The following is a 19,804-nucleotide window of genomic DNA, read 5'->3' as shown; positions in this document are numbered from 1 at the left end:
CACCATGACATCCTCAAGGGCTTCAGAGAGACCTTTTCTGAAAATAGCTGCCAGCGCACATTCATTCCATTGAGTGAGCACGGACCACTTTCTAAACGTCTGACAATAAATCTCTATCTCATCCTGACCCTGACACAGAGCCAGCAAATTTTTCTCTGCCTGATCCACTGAATTAGGTACGTCGTACAGCAATCCGAGCGCCAGAAAAAACGCATCAATATTACATAATGCAGGATCTCCTGGCGCAAGGGAAAATGCCCAGTCTTGAGGGTCGCCACGTAATAAAGAAATAATGATTTTAACTTGTTGAACTGGGTCACCAGAGGAGCGGGGTTTCAAAGCCAGAAACAATTTACAATTATTTTTAAAATTCAAAAACTTAGCTCTATCTCCAGAAAATAACTCAGGAATAGGAATTTTAGGTTCTAACATAGGATTCTGAACCACTAAATCTTGAATGTTCTGTACTCTTATAGTGAGATTATCCATCAAAGAGGACAGACCCTGAATGTCCATGTCCACACCTGTGTTCTGAACCACCCTGATGTATAGGGGAAAGCATTAGTACTTTGGGCCTCCAGTACTGTTATGAACAGGTAATTCAGAACCACAATGGACCTTGAAGTTCAGAGCACACAAGGTGACCTGACATTTACCAAAAATATAGGACGAGCTCTGAGACGTGGAAACTCTGCTGACCGCAATCCCTAATCCTAACACACCACACTAGAGGTAGCCGTGGATTGCGCCTAACGCTCCCTATGCAACTCGGCACAGCCTGAGAAACTAACTAGCCCTGAAGATAGAAAAATAAGCCTACCTTGCCTCAGAGAAATTCCCCAAAGGAAAAGGCAGCCCCCCACATATAATGACTGTGAGTTAAGATGAAATACAAACACAGAGATGAAATAGATTTAGCAAAGTGAGGCCCGACTTACTGAATAGACCGAGGATAGGAAAGAAAGCTTTGTGGTCAACACAAAAACCTACAAACAACCACGCAGAGAGGCAAAAAGACCCTCCGCACCGACTAACGGTACGGAGGTGCTCCCTCTGCGTCTCAGAGCTTCCAGCAAGCAAGAAAAACCAATATAGCAAGCTGGACAGAAAATATAGCAAACAAAAATAACACAAGCAGAACTTAGCTTATGCAGGATAGAGAGGCCACAGGAACGATCCAGCAGGAAGCAAGACCAATACTAGAACATTGACTGGAGGCCAGGATCAAAGCACCAGGTGGAGTTAAACAGAGCAGCACCTAACGACTTAACCTCATCACCTGAGGAAGGAAACTCAGAAGCCGCAGTACCACTCTCATCCACCAAAGGAAGCTTATAGACAGAACCAGCCGCAGTACCACTCACGACCACAGGAGGGAGCTTGGCCACAGAATTCACAACAGGAGCGCTGACGCCGCTCTTCACAGCTGAGCCCTGTACTAGCGACTTGATACCGGAGCCTGATAGGTAGGCGCCGCTGTTAGTACTAATCATGTATATAAGGGATAATGACATTGGACACTATAGAGCGTTTGAATTGTAAGAAATAATGCGATTGGCTTAATGCTGAAAACGGCGCCATTCATCAGGATTGGGAGAAGCGATACAGGAAATGCAGAAGGAGTATTTTCATTGGCCATTCATTGCTATGGAAACAAGGATGCGAAGTGAAGCCGCGCTTGATATATGTGACAAACATCATGTTTTCGCACAGTTCTGGCAGTATTTATGTAGCGATCTATATGGTGAGGTTATGTATATATGTATTAGATGTTCACATATATGTCTGATGTTTATTTTGGATTTTTATATATAATATTTAAATAAGTGGGCTGACACTGACTAGTGATTGGCTCCCTGTGTGGTGTCCACACTACTTAAGACAGCCCTTATCACTATGGTATATGCTTGAAAAAGACAGGTTGTGCGGTCGAAACGTTGCTGTTTGCTGTTTTTATCATGGCTTTAATAAAGATTTCTTGAACTTCAACACCTGGATGGAGCGCTGTCTTTCTACATTGACAACAGAATGGACTGGCACAGATGCACTAATTGGCAATATAAATCTCACTTTTTAGGTGTGGGACAGTGCAGAAAAATACAGGCCCACCGTTTCACACTACACAGTTTCAGGGGCAGAAAGTGGCTTGAAGATATATATAAAAAAAGGGACTGTACTACAATTACTATCTCCCTACAGTAATCTCAGAATAGTATGGCAGCCAGCAATAAAAAGGACTGCTGCACACAAAAGTATGGACAAACAAACAAGATAGCTGTGCAGAAAGGAAGGAACAACAGGATTTGTGCTTTGAAAAAAGCAGTTGGTTTGCACAGCGGCGTACAAACAGCAATGCAGCTATCAGGGAGCCTTACAAGGCAGCCTAATAAGCTACAGAGCTGATGCACAGAAATCTAGCCTCCACTGTCCCCGCAAGGAAAAGGTGGTGTTGGACAGTGGAAATCGCTACAGCGCAAGCGGTTTGGGGGTTTATATTCCCTGCCTAACGCTATCCCTGCTTCTGAAAAAGCGACAGCAACCTCTCCCTATGCTCAGATCAGCAGCAGTAAGATGGCGGTCGGCGTGCACGCCCCTTTATAGCTGCTGTGACGCCGCAGAAAGCAAGCCAATCACTGTAATGCCCTTTCCTAAGATGGTGGGGACCGAGAACTATGTCATCACGCTGCCCACACTCTGCGTCCTCCTTCATTGGCTGAGAAATGGCGCTGAACGCGTCATATTAAACGCGACTTTGGCGTGAAGGTCGCGTACCACATGGCCGATCCCACGCTGGGATCGGATCGGGCTTCATGAAACCCGACTTTGCCAAAAGTCGGCGACTTATGAATATGACCGATCCGTTTAGCTCGACCCCAATATATACTTTTTTTATTTTATTATTTTTTCCTAACTAAGGGGGGTGATAAAGGAGGGGTTTATTTACTATTTTTTTCATTTAGATCACTGTGATAAAATCTATCACAGTGACCAAAATGAAACAAGAGGAAGAATCTTCCTCTGCCGTCCAGCAGATCATGGCGGACGCACTGCGCATGCGCCCACCATTTTCTTACCGGAGGAAGAAGCCGGCGGCCAGGAGAAGAAGCAGGAGGACCCAGGGACACCGGTAAGTATGACAGGGTCCCCGATCCCCCTATTTCTCTGTCCTCTGATGTGCAATCACATCGGAGGACAGAAAAATGAAATGGCAAATCGCGGTTTTTTTTGCAGTCGCCGGTAAACGGTTAATTACCGGCGATCGCACCCCAGGGGTCAGTAAAAACCAACCCGAATCATGTTCTCTAGGGTCTAGGCTACCCCCAGTAATCGAGACCTCAGAGAAAATCTGACTCTCGGGGGGCGTGATACACTTTTTCCACAGCGCCGTTAATTAACGGCGCTGTGGTTTAAGTACCCTTAACTACCGCTGTTAAAGGGCATATCGGCGGTCGTTAATTAGTTATGAGAGCTTTCACCCAAGACAGCACACAGTTCACATCGCAGCTCTAGACTTCCAATCTCCGGCACATCAATTCGTCAATGCCAAAACATTAGCAGCAGCAGCAACAGTAGTGGTGGAAGTGGAAGAAGAAATTTCTAGTCCTTTGACACTTTTTTAGACCAACTCATGCATTAGCACAACAGAGTCCAAGGCTTACACTTGGTGAATGAATGGAGAGGATGGTGAAGGAGTATCTAGAGTATAAATACCATCAGGGAGGGTTTGGACCCTTTCACACTTTGGTCTTCCAAAATGGATGAGTGGCCTGAGCTCCCTTCACATGCCTTGGAGGTTTTATCATGCCTGGCAGCCAGCGTTCCCTCAGAATGAGTCTTCAGCGCTGCTGGTGGTATTCTGACGGATAAGCGCAGCCAACTGTCCCCTGAAAGTGTAGACCACCTAACTTTCATCATTATGAACACGCTATGGATCTCCAAAGACTTTTGTACCCAAATCGCAGACCATACAGACTGGGTGATATTGCATTTTGTAGTGTGATGCATTAATGTCACGTAACTGCACTCTGTGATATCTTTAGTCTGGCTTCTGTGCCTGCTGTGGCTGCTGCTGTTACTGATAACTCAAATTTATGAAAATGTGAACAGTCACGGTTGGTCTACATCTGCTGGTTTAGCTGTAGTGGAAGACATCTCGGTGCCAGTTATACTATTTCTATTCCCGTGACAGTTATTCCACTTTGGTTGTGTCAGGCCCTCATTTTTTAACACCTTCCGGACATGCCCCGTACTAGTGCATCTCGGGTCCCCTGCTTTGATGTGGGCTCTGGCGGTGAGCCCACATCAAAGTCGCGACATGTCAGCTGTTTTGTACAGCTAAAATGTGCGCGCAATAGCGGCGGGTGAAATCGCGATTCACCCGCCGCTAATAACCTGTCAACTGCCGATGTCAAACGCTGACAGCGCCATTTAACCGGCGCTTCCGGCCGTGCGGCCGGAAATGACCTCATCGCTGAACCCCGGTCACATGATCGGGGTCAGCGATGCATCAGGATGGTAACCATAGAGGTCCTTGAGACCTCTATGGTTACTGATGCTGGCCTGCTGTGAGCGCCCCCCTGTGGTCGGCGCTCATAGCACACCTGCATTTCAGCTACATAGCAGCGATCTAATGATCATTGCTATGTAGCTGAGCCGATCGAGTGGTGCCAGCTTCTAGCCTCCCATGGAGGCTATTGAAGCATGGCACAAGTTAAAAAAATATTTTTAAAAATATGAAAAAAAATAAAAAAAGCCGAAACGCGCGTTGGGGCTCCGGTGGTGACTCCTGGTGGTCCGGAAAATGGGTAAGATCTAGATAGGGATTGTGAGCATTGAGTGCGTTACATTGAATGGCAACCCCTTATTTGGGTAATAGTATTTAGCACAGCATGCTTACTCTCTCCAAGTATCTTCTTGCTTACCCATCCTTATGATATGCACTAGTGGCACTTTACTTGTTTATACGGACATTTCCAGGGGCCTCTCCCCGGATGTGTGTTGTTTTTTCAGTGTTGTTCCAGTTTTTCCCTCATTATCACTTTGTAATACTGGCTTTGTTATGTGATGTGTTTTGTATTTATTTCATGTAATAAAATTTGAAAATAATTTTATATTTAAAAATTGTGGATGTATACACCTATTTTTTCTTCCGGTTTCATGGTTGCCTCTTGGAGTGTCTGTAGTATTAGCAAATATGCAATCTCTGTTTTTCTTGGTATGAACACATGGCTACATGCATGTGTATGAGATCGCATATGTTTTGGTCCACTGTGGGCTGTATTTATTATTTTCTAGTGCAAGACATAGTAAAACCAATGGTGTAGTTCAAAAGTACAACTCGTTCTGCAAAAAATAAGTCCTCACATGACCATATTGATGGAAAAATAAAAAAGTTATGGCTTTGGGAAGGAGGGGAGCAAAAAACGAAAACACAAAAAAGAAAAAGTGCCGCGGCGGGAAGGGGTCAAAATGTGAACACTCCTGGTTGGGTGTCCTTCTGATGGATTGAGTGTAGTGGAATAACTGTAGGTCCCTATTATACTATTTCTACTCTCGTGAAATTGATGCCACTTCTGTGCTGTAAGGCCCACATTTGTTTAAATGTGAGAACTCCTAGTTGGATTTCCATCTGCTGGATTGGGTGTTTTGGAAGACCTGTCAGTCGTATTATACTATTTCTACTTTCGTGAAATTGAAGCCACTTGTGGTTTAAGTCAAACATTTGTTTAAATGTGAACACTCCTGGTTGCATGTCCATCTGCTTGATTGCATGTAGTGGAAGACCTGTCTGTCCCTATTATACTATTTCTATTGTGGTAAAATTGATGCCACTTTTGTGGTGTCTGCCAGTAATTTTTGCAAAATGTGAACACTCCTGGTTGGGTGTCCATCTGCTGGATTGGGTGTCGTGGAAGACCCATTGGTCCCTATTATACTATTTCTACTGTGGTGAAATTGGTGCCACTTTTGTGGTGTCTGCCAGTAATTTTTTGAAACATGAACACTACTGGTTGTGTGTCCATCTGTTGGATTTGGTGTAGTGGAAGACCTGTCTGTAATGCTGCCACAGTACAGTATCGTGCATAGAATCATAGAATCATAGAATGGTAGAGTTGGGAGGGACCTCCTGGGTCATTTTGTCCAACCCCCTGCTCAAAGCAGGATTCACTAAATCATCCCATACAGATGTCTGTCCAGCCTCTGTTTGAAGACTTTCATTGAAGGAGAACTCCCCACCTCTTGTGGCAGCCTGTTCCACTCATTGATCATCCTAACTGTCAAAAAGTTTTTTTCTAATATCTAATCTGTGTCTCCTCCTATTCAGTTTCATCCCATTGCTTCTAGTCTTTCCTTGTGCAAACGAGAAAATGATCCATCTAGAATGTGACAGCCCTTGAGATATTTGTAGACAGCTATTAAGTCTCCCCTCAGTCTTCTTTTTTGCAAGCTAAACAATCACAAGCGCAAGCAGTTTGGGGGTTTATATTCCCTGCCTAACGCTATCCCTGCTTCTGAAAAAGCGGCAGCAACCTCTCCCTATGCTCAGATCAGCAGCAGTAAGATGGCGGTCGGCGTGCACGCCCCTTTATAGCTGCTGTGACGCCGCAGAAAGCAAGCCAATCACTGTAATGCCCTTTCCTAAGATGGTGGGGACCGAGAACTATGTCATCACGCTGCCCACACTCTGCGTCCTCCTTCATTGGCTGAGAAATGGCGCTGAACGCGTCATATTAAACGCGACTTTGGCGCGAAGGTCGCATACCGCATCGCCGATCCCTCCCTGGGATCGGATCGGGCTTCATGAAACCCGACTTTGCCAAAAGTCGGCGACTTATGAAAATGACCGATCCGTTTAGCTCAACCCTAATATATACTTTTTTTATTTTATTATTTTTTCCTAACTAAGGGGGGTGATAAAGGAGGGGTTTATTTACTATTTTTTTTCATTTAGATCACTGTGATAAAATCTATCACAGTGACCAAAATGAAACAAGAGGAAGAATCTTCCTCTGCCGTCCAGCAGATCATGGCGGACGCACTGCGCATGCGCCCACCATTTTCTTACCGGAGGAAGAAGCCGGCGGCCAGGAGAAGAAGCAGGAGGACCCAGGGACACCGGTAAGTATGACAGGGTCCCCGATCCCCCTATTTCTCTGTCCTCTGATGTGCAATCACATCGGAGGACAGAAAAATGAAATGGCAAATCGCGGTTTTTTTTGCAGTCGCCGGTAAACGGTTAATTACCGGCGATCGCACCCCAGGGGTCAGTAAAAACCAACCCGAATCATGTTCTCTAGGGTCTAGGCTACCCCCAGTAATCGAGACCTCAGAGAAAATCTGACTCTCGGGGGGCGTGATACACTTTTTCCACAGCGCCGTTAATTAACGGCGCTGTGGTTTAAGTACCCTTAACTACCGCTGTTAAAGGGCATATCGGCGGTCGTTAATTAGTTATGAGAGCTTTCACCCAAGACAGCACACAGTTCACATCGCAGCTCTAGACTTCCAATCTCCGGCACATCAATTCGTCAATGCCAAAACATTAGCAGCAGCAGCAACAGTAGTGGTGGAAGTGGAAGAAGAAATTTCTAGTCCTTTGACACTTTTTTAGACCAACTCATGCATTAGCACAACAGAGTCCAAGGCTTACACTTGGTGAATGAATGGAGAGGATGGTGAAGGAGTATCTAGAGTATAAATACCATCAGGGAGGGTTTGGACCCTTTCACACTTTGGTCTTCCAAAATGGATGAGTGGCCTGAGCTCCCTTCACATGCCTTGGAGGTTTTATCATGCCTGGCAGCCAACGTTCCCTCAGAATGAGTCTTCAGCGCTGCTGGTGGTATTCTGACGGATAAGCGCAGCCAACTGTCCCCTGAAAGTGTAGACCACCTAACTTTCATCATTATGAACACGCTATGGATCTCCAAAGACTTTTGTACCCAAATCGCAGACCATACAGACTGGGTGATATTGCATTTTGTAGTGTGATGCATTAATGTCACGTAACTGCACTCTGTGATATCTTTAGTCTGGCTTCTGTGCCTGCTGTGGCTGCTGCTGTTACTGATAACTCAAATTTATGAAAATGTGAACAGTCACGGTTGGTCTACATCTGCTGGTTTAGCTGTAGTGGAAGACATCTCGGTGCCAGTTATACTATTTCTATTCCCGTGACAGTTATTCCACTTTGGTTGTGTCAGGCCCTCATTTTTTAACACCTTCCGGACATGCCCCGTACTAGTGCATCTCGGGTCCCCTGCTTTGATGTGGGCTCTGGCGGTGAGCCCACATCAAAGTCGCGACATGTCAGCTGTTTTGTACAGCTAAAATGTGCGCGCAATAGCGGCGGGTGAAATCGCGATTCACCCGCCGCTAATAACCTGTCAACTGCCGATGTCAAACGCTGACAGCGCCATTTAACCGGCGCTTCCGGCCGTGCGGCCGGAAATGACCTCATCGCTGAACCCCGGTCACATGATCGGGGTCAGCGATGCATCAGGATGGTAACCATAGAGGTCCTTGAGACCTCTATGATTACTGATGCTGGCCTGCTGTGAGCGCCCCCCTGTGGTCGGCGCTCATAGCACACCTGCATTTCAGCTACATAGCAGCGATCTAATGATCATTGCTATGTAGCTGAGCCGATCGAGTGGTGCCAGCTTCTAGCCTCCCATGGAGGCTATTGAAGCATGGCACAAGTTAAAAAAATATTTTTAAAAATATGAAAAAAAATAAAAAAAGCCGAAACGCGCGTTGGGGCTCCGGTGGTGACTCCTGGTGGTCCGGAAAATGGGTAAGATCTAGATAGGGATTGTGAGCATTGAGTGCGTTACATTGAATGGCAACCCCTTATTTGGGTAATAGTATTTAGCACAGCATGCTTACTCTCTCCAAGTATCTTCTTGCTTACCCATCCTTATGATATGCACTAGTGGCACTTTACTTGTTTATACGGACATTTCCAGGGGCCTCTCCCCGGATGTGTGTTGTTTTTTCAGTGTTGTTCCAGTTTTTCCCTCATTATCACTTTGTAATACTGGCTTTGTTATGTGATGTGTTTTGTATTTATTTCATGTAATAAAATTTGAAAATAATTTTATATTTAAAAATTGTGGATGTATACACCTATTTTTTCTTCCGGTTTCATGGTTGCCTCTTGGAGTGTCCGTAGTATTAGCAAATATGCAATCTCTGTTTTTCTTGGTATGAACACATGGCTACATGCATGTGTATGAGATCGCATATGTTTTGGTCCACTGTGGGCTGTATTTATTATTTTCTAGTGCAAGACATAGTAAAACCAATGGTGTAGTTCAAAAGTACAACTCGTTCTGCAAAAAATAAGTCCTCACATGACCATATTGATGGAAAAATAAAAAAGTTATGGCTTTGGGAAGGAGGGGAGCAAAAAACGAAAACACAAAAAAGAAAAAGTGCCGCGGCGGGAAGGGGTCAAAATGTGAACACTCCTGGTTGGGTGTCCTTCTGATGGATTGAGTGTAGTGGAATAACTGTAGGTCCCTATTATACTATTTCTACTCTCGTGAAATTGATGCCACTTCTGTGCTGTAAGGCCCACATTTGTTTAAATGTGAGAACTCCTAGTTGGATTTCCATCTGCTGGATTGGGTGTTTTGGAAGACCTGTCAGTCGTATTATACTATTTCTACTTTCGTGAAATTGAAGCCACTTGTGGTTTAAGTCAAACATTTGTTTAAATGTGAACACTCCTGGTTGCATGTCCATCTGCTTGATTGCATGTAGTGGAAGACCTGTCTGTCCCTATTATACTATTTTTGTTGTGGTAAAATTGATGCCACTTTTGTGGTGTCTGCCAGTAATTTTTGCAAAATGTGAACACTCTGGTTGGGTGTCCATCTGCTGGATTGGGTGTCGTGGAAGACCCATTGGTCCCTATTATACTATTTCTACTGTGGTGAAATTGGTGCCACTTTTGTGGTGTCTGCCAGTAATTTTTTGAAACATGAACACTACTGGTTGTGTGTCCATCTGTTGGATTTGGTGTAGTGGAAGACCTATCTGTAATGCTGCCACAGTGCAGTATCGTGCATAGAATCATAGAATCATAGAATGGTAGAGTTGGGAGGGACCTCCTGGGTCATTTTGTCCAACCCCCTGCTCAAAGCAGGATTCACTAAATCATCCCATACAGATGTCTGTCCAGCCTCTGTTTGAAGACTTTCATTGAAGGAGAACTCCCCACCTCTTGTGGCAGCCTGTTCCACTCATTGATCATCCTAACTGTCAAAAAGTTTTTTTCTAATATCTAATCTGTGTCTCCTCCCATTCAGTTTCATCCCATTGCTTCTAGTCTTTCCTTGTGCAAACGAGAAAATGATCCATCTAGAATGTGACAGCCCTTGAGATATTTGAAGACAGCTATTAAGTCTCCCCTCAGTCTTCTTTTTTGCAAGCTAAACAATCACAAATCCTGTAAACGTTCCTCATAGGACATGGTTTGCAGACCGGTCACCATTCTGGTCGTTCCTCTCTGAACTTGCTCTTTTGTTGATGTATTTTTTAAAATGTGGTGCCCAAAACTGGACACAGTATTCCAGATGAGGTCTGACCAAAGAGGAGTACAGGGCAATAATGACTTTGTGTGATCTAGACTGTATGCTTCTGTTAACACATCCCAGAATTGCATCTGCCTTTTTTGCTGCTGCATCACACTGTTGACTCATGTTCAGTCTGTGATCTATTAGTATACCCAAGTCTTTTTCACATGTGCTGTTGCTTAGTCCTATTCCTCCCATTCTGTATATGCTTTTTTCATTTTTATTGCCCAGATGCAGTACTTTGCATTTTTCCTTGTTAAAAACCATTCTGCTAGTTGCTGCCCACTGATCCAGTTTATTTATATCTTTTTGAATCCTCTCTCTCTCTCTTCTCTAGTATTAGCTATCCCTCCTAGCTTTGTGTAATCAGCAAATTTAATCAGTTTACCCTCAATTCCTTCATCTAAATCATTGATAAAGATGTTGAACAATACAGGGCCCAGGACAGAGCCTTGTGGTACCCCACTTGAGACATTCATCCAACTGGATGTGCAGCCATTTATGGCCACTCTTTGGGTCCAATCACTAAGCCAGTTATGAATCCACCTAACAGTTGCCTTTTCATCCTATACCAGGAGATGCTGGTGAGGGAAGATAGGTTGCACTCACGGTGTAACACTACAGTGCGGCAGGGCAGGTGCCACTAGGGGGCGAGAGTGGTCAGACAAGCCAGGTCAGGAACTGACAGGAAACGCAGTACCAGGGGAAAAAGCAATACACATGGTCAGATACAAGCTAAAGTTGGAGCCAGTCGGGAGCGGAGATGTCAGAGACGTGAGAGAGAAAAACAGGTCAGAGGACAAGCTGGGTCAGATACCAAGGTCACAGCATGGGAAGCACACAGCAATACGAGTGGGGAAGCAGGAGTGGGAAGTCAGGGGAACTGAGTAAATGGGCAGAGAACAAATCAGGGTGTAACGGGGTCAGTTGCTTAAGCCGGGGGCAAGAAGTATAGCTGACGCTTCCTGTAGGCAGCCGCGGACTGAAATAGATAAACCGGTGTCCATCTGCTGAATTTGGTGTAGAGGAAGACCTGTCATCCCTATTGTACTATTTCTACAGTGGTGAAATTGATGCCCCTTTTGTGGTGCCTGCCAGTAATTTTTGGAAATGTGAACACTCCTGGTTTGGTGTCCATGTGTTGAATTGGGTGTAATGGAAGACCTGTCAGTCCCTATTATACTATTTCTACTCTCTTGAAATTGATGCCACTTTTGTGGTGTAAGGTCCACATTTGTTTAAATCTGAACATTCCTGGTTGGGTGTCCATCTTACAGATATGGTGTACTGGAAGACCTGTCGGACTCTATTATACTTTTTCTACTCTGGTGAAATTGATGCCACTTTTGTGGTGTCTGCTAGTAATTTTTGGAAATGCACTCTTGGTTGGGTGTCCATCCGCTGGATTGGGTGTAGTGGAAGATCTGTCAATCCTTATTATACTATCTATACTTTTGTGAGATTGATGCCACTTTGGTATTGTCTGCCAATAATTTAGGAAAATTTGAACACACCTGGTTGGGTTTCCATATGCTGGATTTGGTGTAGTGGAAGACCTGTAAGTCCATGTTATCATATTTCTACTGTGATGAAATTGATTCCATTTTTGTGGTGTCTGCCAGTAATTTTTTGAAATGTGAACACTCCTGATTGTGTGTCCATCTGTTGAATTGGGTGTAATGGAAAACCTGTCAGTGTTTATTATACTATTTCTACTCTCATGAAATTGCTACCACTTCTGTGGTTTAAGGCCCTCATTTGTTTAAATCTGAACTCTCCTGGTTGGGTGTCCATCTTCTGGATTCGGTGTAGTGGAAGACCTGTCGATTCCTATTATACTATTTCTACTGTGGTGAAATTGATGCCACTTTTGTGATGTCTGCCAGCAATTTTTGGAAATGTGAACACTCCTGGTTGTGTATCCATCTGTTCAAATGGGTGTAGTGGAAGACCTGTCAGTGCCTATTATACTATTTCTACTCTCGTGAAATTGATGCCACTCCTCTGGTGTAAGGCCCTTATTTGTTTACATGTGAACACTCCTGGTTGGGTGTCCATCTGCTGGATTGGGTGAAGTGAAAGACCTGTCTGTCCCTGTTATACTATTTCTACTGTGGTGAAATTGATGCCACTTTGTGGTGTCTGCCAGTAATTTTTGGAATTAAGAACACTCCTGGTTGGGTGTCCATCTGTTGGATTGGGTGTAGTGGAAGACCTGTCGGTCTCTATTATGCTATCTATACTGTGGTGAAATTGATGCCACTTTGGTATTGCCTGTCAAAAAAGTTTGTAAATGTAAACACTCCTGGTTGGGTCTCCTTCATGCTTGTTGCCTGTAGTAGTAGGCCTTCAAGACCGTCAAGCCTCCACTTCCTTCGACTTAACAATCCATGTTACTACCCTTACATTTTTCTAACAATGGAAGTCAACAAAACTGATATTTGCATGACCTGAGTGTGGCTCAGCATGAAAGCAGGTAGAGGTGTTGCATGTGGTCAGGGTTGCCACTAGGAATTTCGGGGCCCCATAATGGCAAAATTTTCAGGGCCCCCTAGAGACTCTACCCAGGCTCCACCCCAGCCCTACCTCCACCACTCGAAATGTCCATAGTCCCACCGCTCTCTCTTCGAAAAATTCCACTTCTCACCAATCACACATTAATATTTCCTATCACCAGATCACACATATAGCCAGCAGCTTTTGTTTTGGCCATAAGATTCCTCACCGCAATAGAGTAACTGAACCTGCATCTCTGACGCATGTTCAGTTACTTCACAGGCAGAGTCCTGCCGCTGGGGCCTGGAGCAGAAGAGACAGGGCTTGATGTAGGCCCTCTCTGTTGATTGGGCCGGGCCCCATATGCCACTCAGGGCAGTAATGCCCTGATGGCGGCCCTGCATGTGGTATCAGGAATCCCAGCAAAGGAGGCCTACACCCAGGGCCGGCTCCAGGTTATTGAGGGCCCGGGTGAAAGAGTCTCAGTGGGCCCCCTCTTTAACACATACCACAATTCATGATGCACAGATACAGCAGAGAAATATACCACAGCCAAGTAGCATATAACATAGCCCACATAGCATATAACACAGTCCATGTAGCATATAACACAGCCCATGTAGCATATAGCACAGCCCACGTAGCATATAGCACAGCCCATGTAGCATATAGCACAGCCCACGTAGTATATAGAACAGCCCACGTAGTATATAGCACAGCACACGTAGTATATAGCACAGCCCATGTAATATATAGCACAGCCAACGCAGTATATAGCACAGCTCACGCAATGTATAACACAGCCCACATAATGTATAGCACAGGCCACGCAGTATATAGCACAGCCACGCAGTATATAACACAGCCCATGCAGTATATAACACAGCCACACAGTATATAACACAGCTACATTGTATATAAAACACAGCCCACGCAGCATATAACACAGCCACGTAATATATAACACAGCCCACGCAGTATATAACACGGCCACACAGTATATAACACAGCTACATTGTATATAGCACAGCCCACGTAGTATATAACACAGCCCACACAGTATATAGCACAGCCCATGCAGTATATAGCACAGCCCACGCAGTATATAACACAGCCCACACAGCATATAACACAGCCCATGCAGTATATATCACAGCCAGCCATTTAGTATATACATAAGTCTAGGACTACAAGTCCCAGCATCGCTAACATACCATATTGTAGCACAAGTCCCAGACAGAGACAGTACTGTTTGTCTTGCAAGTTTCACAGAGCAGAGACCAGGTATGATCCACTCCCACTGCCGCCTGTACGGTTGTACCTTGTCCTCGGAGTCAGCTCCCAGGCTCAGCAGGCTGCATCCCCCCACCCCTGCAATGTGTTGGGACCAGGAACTTGGAAGGAAGACTCACTCTTCACTCACTGCTTCACTTTCACGGACGGTCACGCCGTTACTTGCTTCTGTTGTGGACACAGGGACAGGGTTCACCGTCCGTGCACCTGACTGCTGCTCCTGCTCGTCTTTCTGCTGGATGACTGGATGATCTTCTCTGAGCTCTCAGAATGACGAGCTCTCACCCAACTGGAAGTGACAGGACAGACGACCGCCGGCCCAGAAGTGACTCTTCGTATCCATTGTGATGGCGGTGAGTATTGCATCTTCGCAGCGCCAGCGAAACTCCCAGAGAGCTCTGTGCCGCCTGGGCAGGGATGATGGATATGCTCCGCCTCCGAGTCCTGGCTGGGAGATGAGTTGACTGTCACTGTGTCACACAGCACAGCAGGGGATGAAGTCCAGCTGTGGGGCCCCCAGGAGCGCATAAGTGTGTCTGTGTGTGTACAGTACTTGTACCGTTACTACCGTAAATGGGGCCCCCCGTCTCGCCTGGGCCCCGTCACTTGCCCGGGTAGGCAGGGTGCTGACGCCGGCCCTGCCTACAGCGATCCCTCACTGACCAAGTCTTACTGTGACTTTCAATTGAAAGCTGTAAATGCTCTTCCAGACCCCGATACCTCATGCCTGGCTGATTGCTGCAGTGCCATGCTGCAATTTGTACTGTGGGTGAATTGAGGTCACTTTCCTGGTGTCTGTCCCTCATTTGATGTGTTTTGGCTGCATGTGTTGGAGCCGTTATAAGGTGTTGTGCATGCATTTGTTTTTGCCTCCCATTGAGATGAATGGCGTTCAGTAATGTTATGCAAATATTTGAAGAATTAATTGGCGAATATTGCAAATTCGGCAATCATAATCCGAACCAAACATTGAAAATTTGCTTATCTCTAGTACTGACATCAAGTCGACAGTGCTGCAGCTAATAGGTGAGCTCAGCAGCACTGAGTGGCTTATGCTATCAACTTAGGTGGACCTGTGCAGGTTGTGTTTGTGATAGCAGAGCAGTGAAGAACACTAACCCTCCATTTACCCATAGGCAAATATGTTGAGGTCACTTTTACATTACTAAGGGACTGGACACGGGCTAAAGGACCTGAGTGTTATTTGTGTCTTTTCTGGGTGATTGGATACTTGTATAGTGGGTTGCCACGAGGAATTTCGGGGCCCCATAATGGCAACATTTTCAGGGCCCCCTTGAGACTCTACCCAGGCTCCACCCCAGCCCCACCTCCACCACTCGAAATGTCCATAGTCCCACCGCTCTCTCTTCGAAAAATTACACTTCTCACCAATCACACATTAATATTTCCCATCACCAGATCACACATATAGCCAGCAGCTTTTGTTTTGGCCATAAGATTCCTCACCGCAATAGAGTAATTGAACCTGCATCTCTGATCCATCTTCAGTTACTTCACAGGCAGAGTCCTGCCGCTGGGGCCTGGAGCAGAAGGGACAGGGCTTGATGTAGGCCCTCTCTGTTGATTGGGCCCCATATGCCACTCAGGGCAGTAATGCCCTGATGGCGGCCCTGCATGTGGTATCAGGAATCCCAGCAAAGGAGGCCTACACCCAGGGCCGGCTCCAGGTTATTGAGGGCCCTGGGTGAAAGAGTCTCAGTGGGCCCCCTCTTTAACACATACCACAATTCATGATGCACAGGTACAGCAGAGAAATATACCACAGCCAAGTAGCATATAACACAGCCCATGTAGCATATAACACAGCCCATGTAGCATATAGCACAGCCCACATAGCATATAGCACAGCCCACGTAACATATAGCACAGCCCACGTAGCATATAGAACAGCCCACGTAGTATATAGCACAGCCCACGTATTATATAGCACAGCCCATGTAGTATATAGCACAGCCAATGCAGTATATAGCACAGCCCACGCAGTGTATAACACAGCTCACATAATGTATAGCACAGGCCACGCAGTATATAACACAGCCACGCAGTATATAACACAGCCACGTAGTATATAAAACTCAGCCCACGCAGTATATAACACAGCCATGCAGTATATAACACAGCCCACACAGTATATAACACAGCCCACGCAGTATATAACACAGCCCACGCAGTATATAACACAGCCCGCGCAGTATATAACACAGCCCACACAGCATATAACACAGCCCATGCAGTATATAACACAGCCATCCATTTAGTATTTACAGTAGTCTAGGACTACAAGTCCCAGCATCGCTAACATACCATAGTGTAGCACAAGTCCCAGACAGAGACAGTACTGTCTGTCTTGCAAGTTTCACAGAGAAGAGACCAGGTATGATCCACTCCCACCGCCGCCTGTACGGTTGTACCTTGTCCTCGGAGTCAGCTCCCAGGCTCAGCAGGCTGCATCCCCCCACCCCCGCAATGTGTTGGGACCAGGAAGGAAGGAAGACTCACTCTTCACTCACTGCTTCACTTTCACGGGCGGTCACGCCGTTACTTGCTTCAGTTGTGGACACAGGGACAGGGTGCACCGTCCGTGCACCTGACTGCTGCTCCTGCTTGTCTTTCTGCTGGATGACTTGATGATCTTCTCTGAGCTCTTAGAATGACGAGCTCTCACCCGACCGGAAGTGACAGGACAGACGACTGCCGGCCCAGAAGTGACTCTTCGTATCCATGGTGATGGCGGTGAGTATTGCATCTGCGCAGCGCCAGCGAAACTCAGTCCCAGGCCCGACCCGGAAGTGATTCTTCGTATCCATGGTGACGGTCCCAGAGGTGAGTATTCCTGCAGCTGCGCAGCGCCAGCGAAACTCCCAGAGAGCTCTGTGCCGCCTGGGCAGGGATGATGGATGAGCTCCGCCTCCGAGTCCTGGCTGGGAGACGACTTGACTGTCACTGTGTCACACAGCACAGCAGGGGATGCAGTCCAGCTGCGGGTCCCCCAGGAGCGCATAAGTGTGTCTGTGTGTGTACAGTACTTGTACCGTTACTACCGTAAATGGGGCCCCCCGTCTAGCCCGGGCCCCGTCACTTGCCCGGGTAGGCAGGGTGCTGACGCCGGCCCTGCCTACACCGATCCCTCACTGACCAAGTCTTACTGTGACTTTCAATTGAAAGCTGTAAATGCTCTTCCAGACCCCGATACCTCATGCCTGGCTGATTGCTGCAGTGCCATGCTGCAATTTGTACTGTGGGTGAATTGAGGTCACTTTCCTGGTGTCTGTCCCGCATTTGATGTGTTTTGGCTGCATGTGTTGGAGCCGTTATAAGGTGTTGTGCATGGATTTGTTTGTGCCTCCCATTGAGATGAAAGGCATTCGGTAATGTTATGCAAATATTTGAAGAACTAATTGGCGAATATTGCAAATTCGGCAATCGTAATCCGAACCAAACATTGAAAATTTGCTTATCTCTAGTACTGACATCAAGTCGACAGTGCTGCAGCTAATAGGTGAGCTCAGCAGTACTGAGTGGCTTATGCTATCAACTTAGGTGGACCTGTGCAGGTTGTGTTTGTGATAGCAGAGCAGTGAAGAACACTAACCCTCCATTTACCCATAGGCAAATATGTTGAGGTCCCCTTTACATTACTAAGGGATTGGACACAGGGGCTAATAGACCTGAGTGTTATTTGTGTCTTTTCTGGGTGATTGGATACTTGTAATTCTAGGTGAGTTGATCTGCTACAAATCACATTTTTTGGAAGACTTCAGCAAAGCCAGTAAATTACAATTTCAAAAGATTTTGTTGTCAAGTTGATAATATTTGTTTTTTATTTTGATATCCAGGACTCTTGTATCAGCATCTGTGACGCAAAAACGAGTTTTCATTTTGCTATGACTGGAAAATCATATCAAGTTATTGTAAATCATTTCTATGAATTACTTCCTAAAGTGAGTATAACAACATTTGTATCACTTGCACTATTCTCAATATAGAAATAATGGCTTAGTCTGTGTTCTCGCCTTCAAGTTTTTAATACATTTTTAAGGCAAAAGCCACAAATGTGTTCAAGAGAAGGACATAACTCACAACTGTACAAAAATAGTTCCCCTATCTGGTTTCCAAGTCTTGGCCACCACTGAATCATCATCATCATAGTCATCCCTGTTTTGGTTGAAAATTGCCTCTTTGGGGGGTGTGGCCTAGGCAGCGATGGTGTAAGGCAGTGTTCCCCAACTCCGGTCCTCAAGAGCCACCAACAGGTCATGTTTTCAGGATTTCCTTAGTATTGCACAGGTGATAGAATAATTGCCTGTGCAGGTGATGCAATTATCACCTGTGCAATACTAAGGAAATCCTGAAAACATGACCTGTTGGTGGCTCTTGAGGACCGGAGTTGGGGAACACTGGTGTAAGGTGTGTGGTGCCTAAGCTCCTGAGTGACATCGTCTGAAATCAACTCAAACCGTGGAAAAACGACATCTTTCGGTAAAAATAATTGAGGGTACGTTCCCAGTACCTCACAAGGGTAACAGAGAGCCTAAATTTGTGACTAATTTGACTCTTTTGGGAGAAATCTCTGTCAGCATTTTGAGGCCTGTCAATCTCTGACAGGAACCCTCAGCCTTTTTCCTGCCAGTTTCTTCCCTGATAAATGACTGTGACTCCCCAGCTTACCTACCCAGTACTGTGTTAATCCAACTGACAACAGAAGAGCCCCGGAATTATCGAGTTACAGCGTCTATTACCCTCACCCTGACACCAGCCCGGCTAATTAGTGTTGCACCGACTCTCCGGGCGCCATCTTGGATAGCCGTCATCTGACACAATAGAGGGATATACCGCCCTGCCCATTTCCATACGACACCAAGCCTCCCCGGACTGAAAGGCGGAGGCAGAGAGAATGAATAAGGATCGGTGGGGTAGATTCAGGGAGGATCTGGTGAAGTGACAGACAGTGCCTCACGCCGCCTCCGACACTCCCCCGGACCTAGCATCACAGAAGAAAGCAGAAGAAGACGCCATTTTATTGGTGGCCGACGGCTGACCAGGCGACGTGTGCGACCGGCTCCTGTCAACGACCAGAAGCAGACGTTCTGCGCCGGTCAACACAGGAAAACAGACTCCAGACCCAAACAGTTTGAGCTTCAATTGGTGGTAAGTTCCAGCTTCTGGCTGGGAACGTTCCTGCACCGGAAGACGACAGCGCGGCAGCACAAGAAGAAGACACAGATCGCCGGCCGGACTGCATTGACGCCATCTTCTGGAGGTGGTGAGTTCCAGCCCACTGCTGGTAGCTGCATCACACCGATGGACAGGGGGTGTAGAGAACAACGGAGACCGACGGTCCGAAACGTCGGTGGCTTTGAAGACCCAGACATATCTACAAGAAAAGAGGAGACTGCAGCATAGTTCACACT

The 19,804-nt window shown here is 46.1% G+C and overlaps 1 protein-coding gene across 3 annotated transcripts in view; it reads left to right on the top strand.

Annotated features, from left to right (window-relative positions):
- Positions 1-19,804, top strand: part of LOC138638123 (probable cation-transporting ATPase 13A5) — a 553,152-nt gene that overhangs the window by 469,168 nt on the left and 64,180 nt on the right. For all 3 annotated transcript variants that reach the window (XM_069727147.1, XM_069727148.1, XM_069727150.1), the window contains one exon: positions 18,230-18,334. In XM_069727147.1, the coding sequence (XP_069583248.1) occupies positions 18,230-18,334 (105 nt within the window). The remainder of the gene's footprint in view (positions 1-18,229; positions 18,335-19,804) is intronic.

This window comes from Ranitomeya imitator, chromosome 5, assembly GCF_032444005.1.
Source record: "Ranitomeya imitator isolate aRanImi1 chromosome 5, aRanImi1.pri, whole genome shotgun sequence".
NCBI lineage: Eukaryota > Metazoa > Chordata > Amphibia > Anura > Dendrobatidae > Ranitomeya > Ranitomeya imitator.
This window is presented reverse-complemented; position numbering and strand designations above follow the sequence as displayed.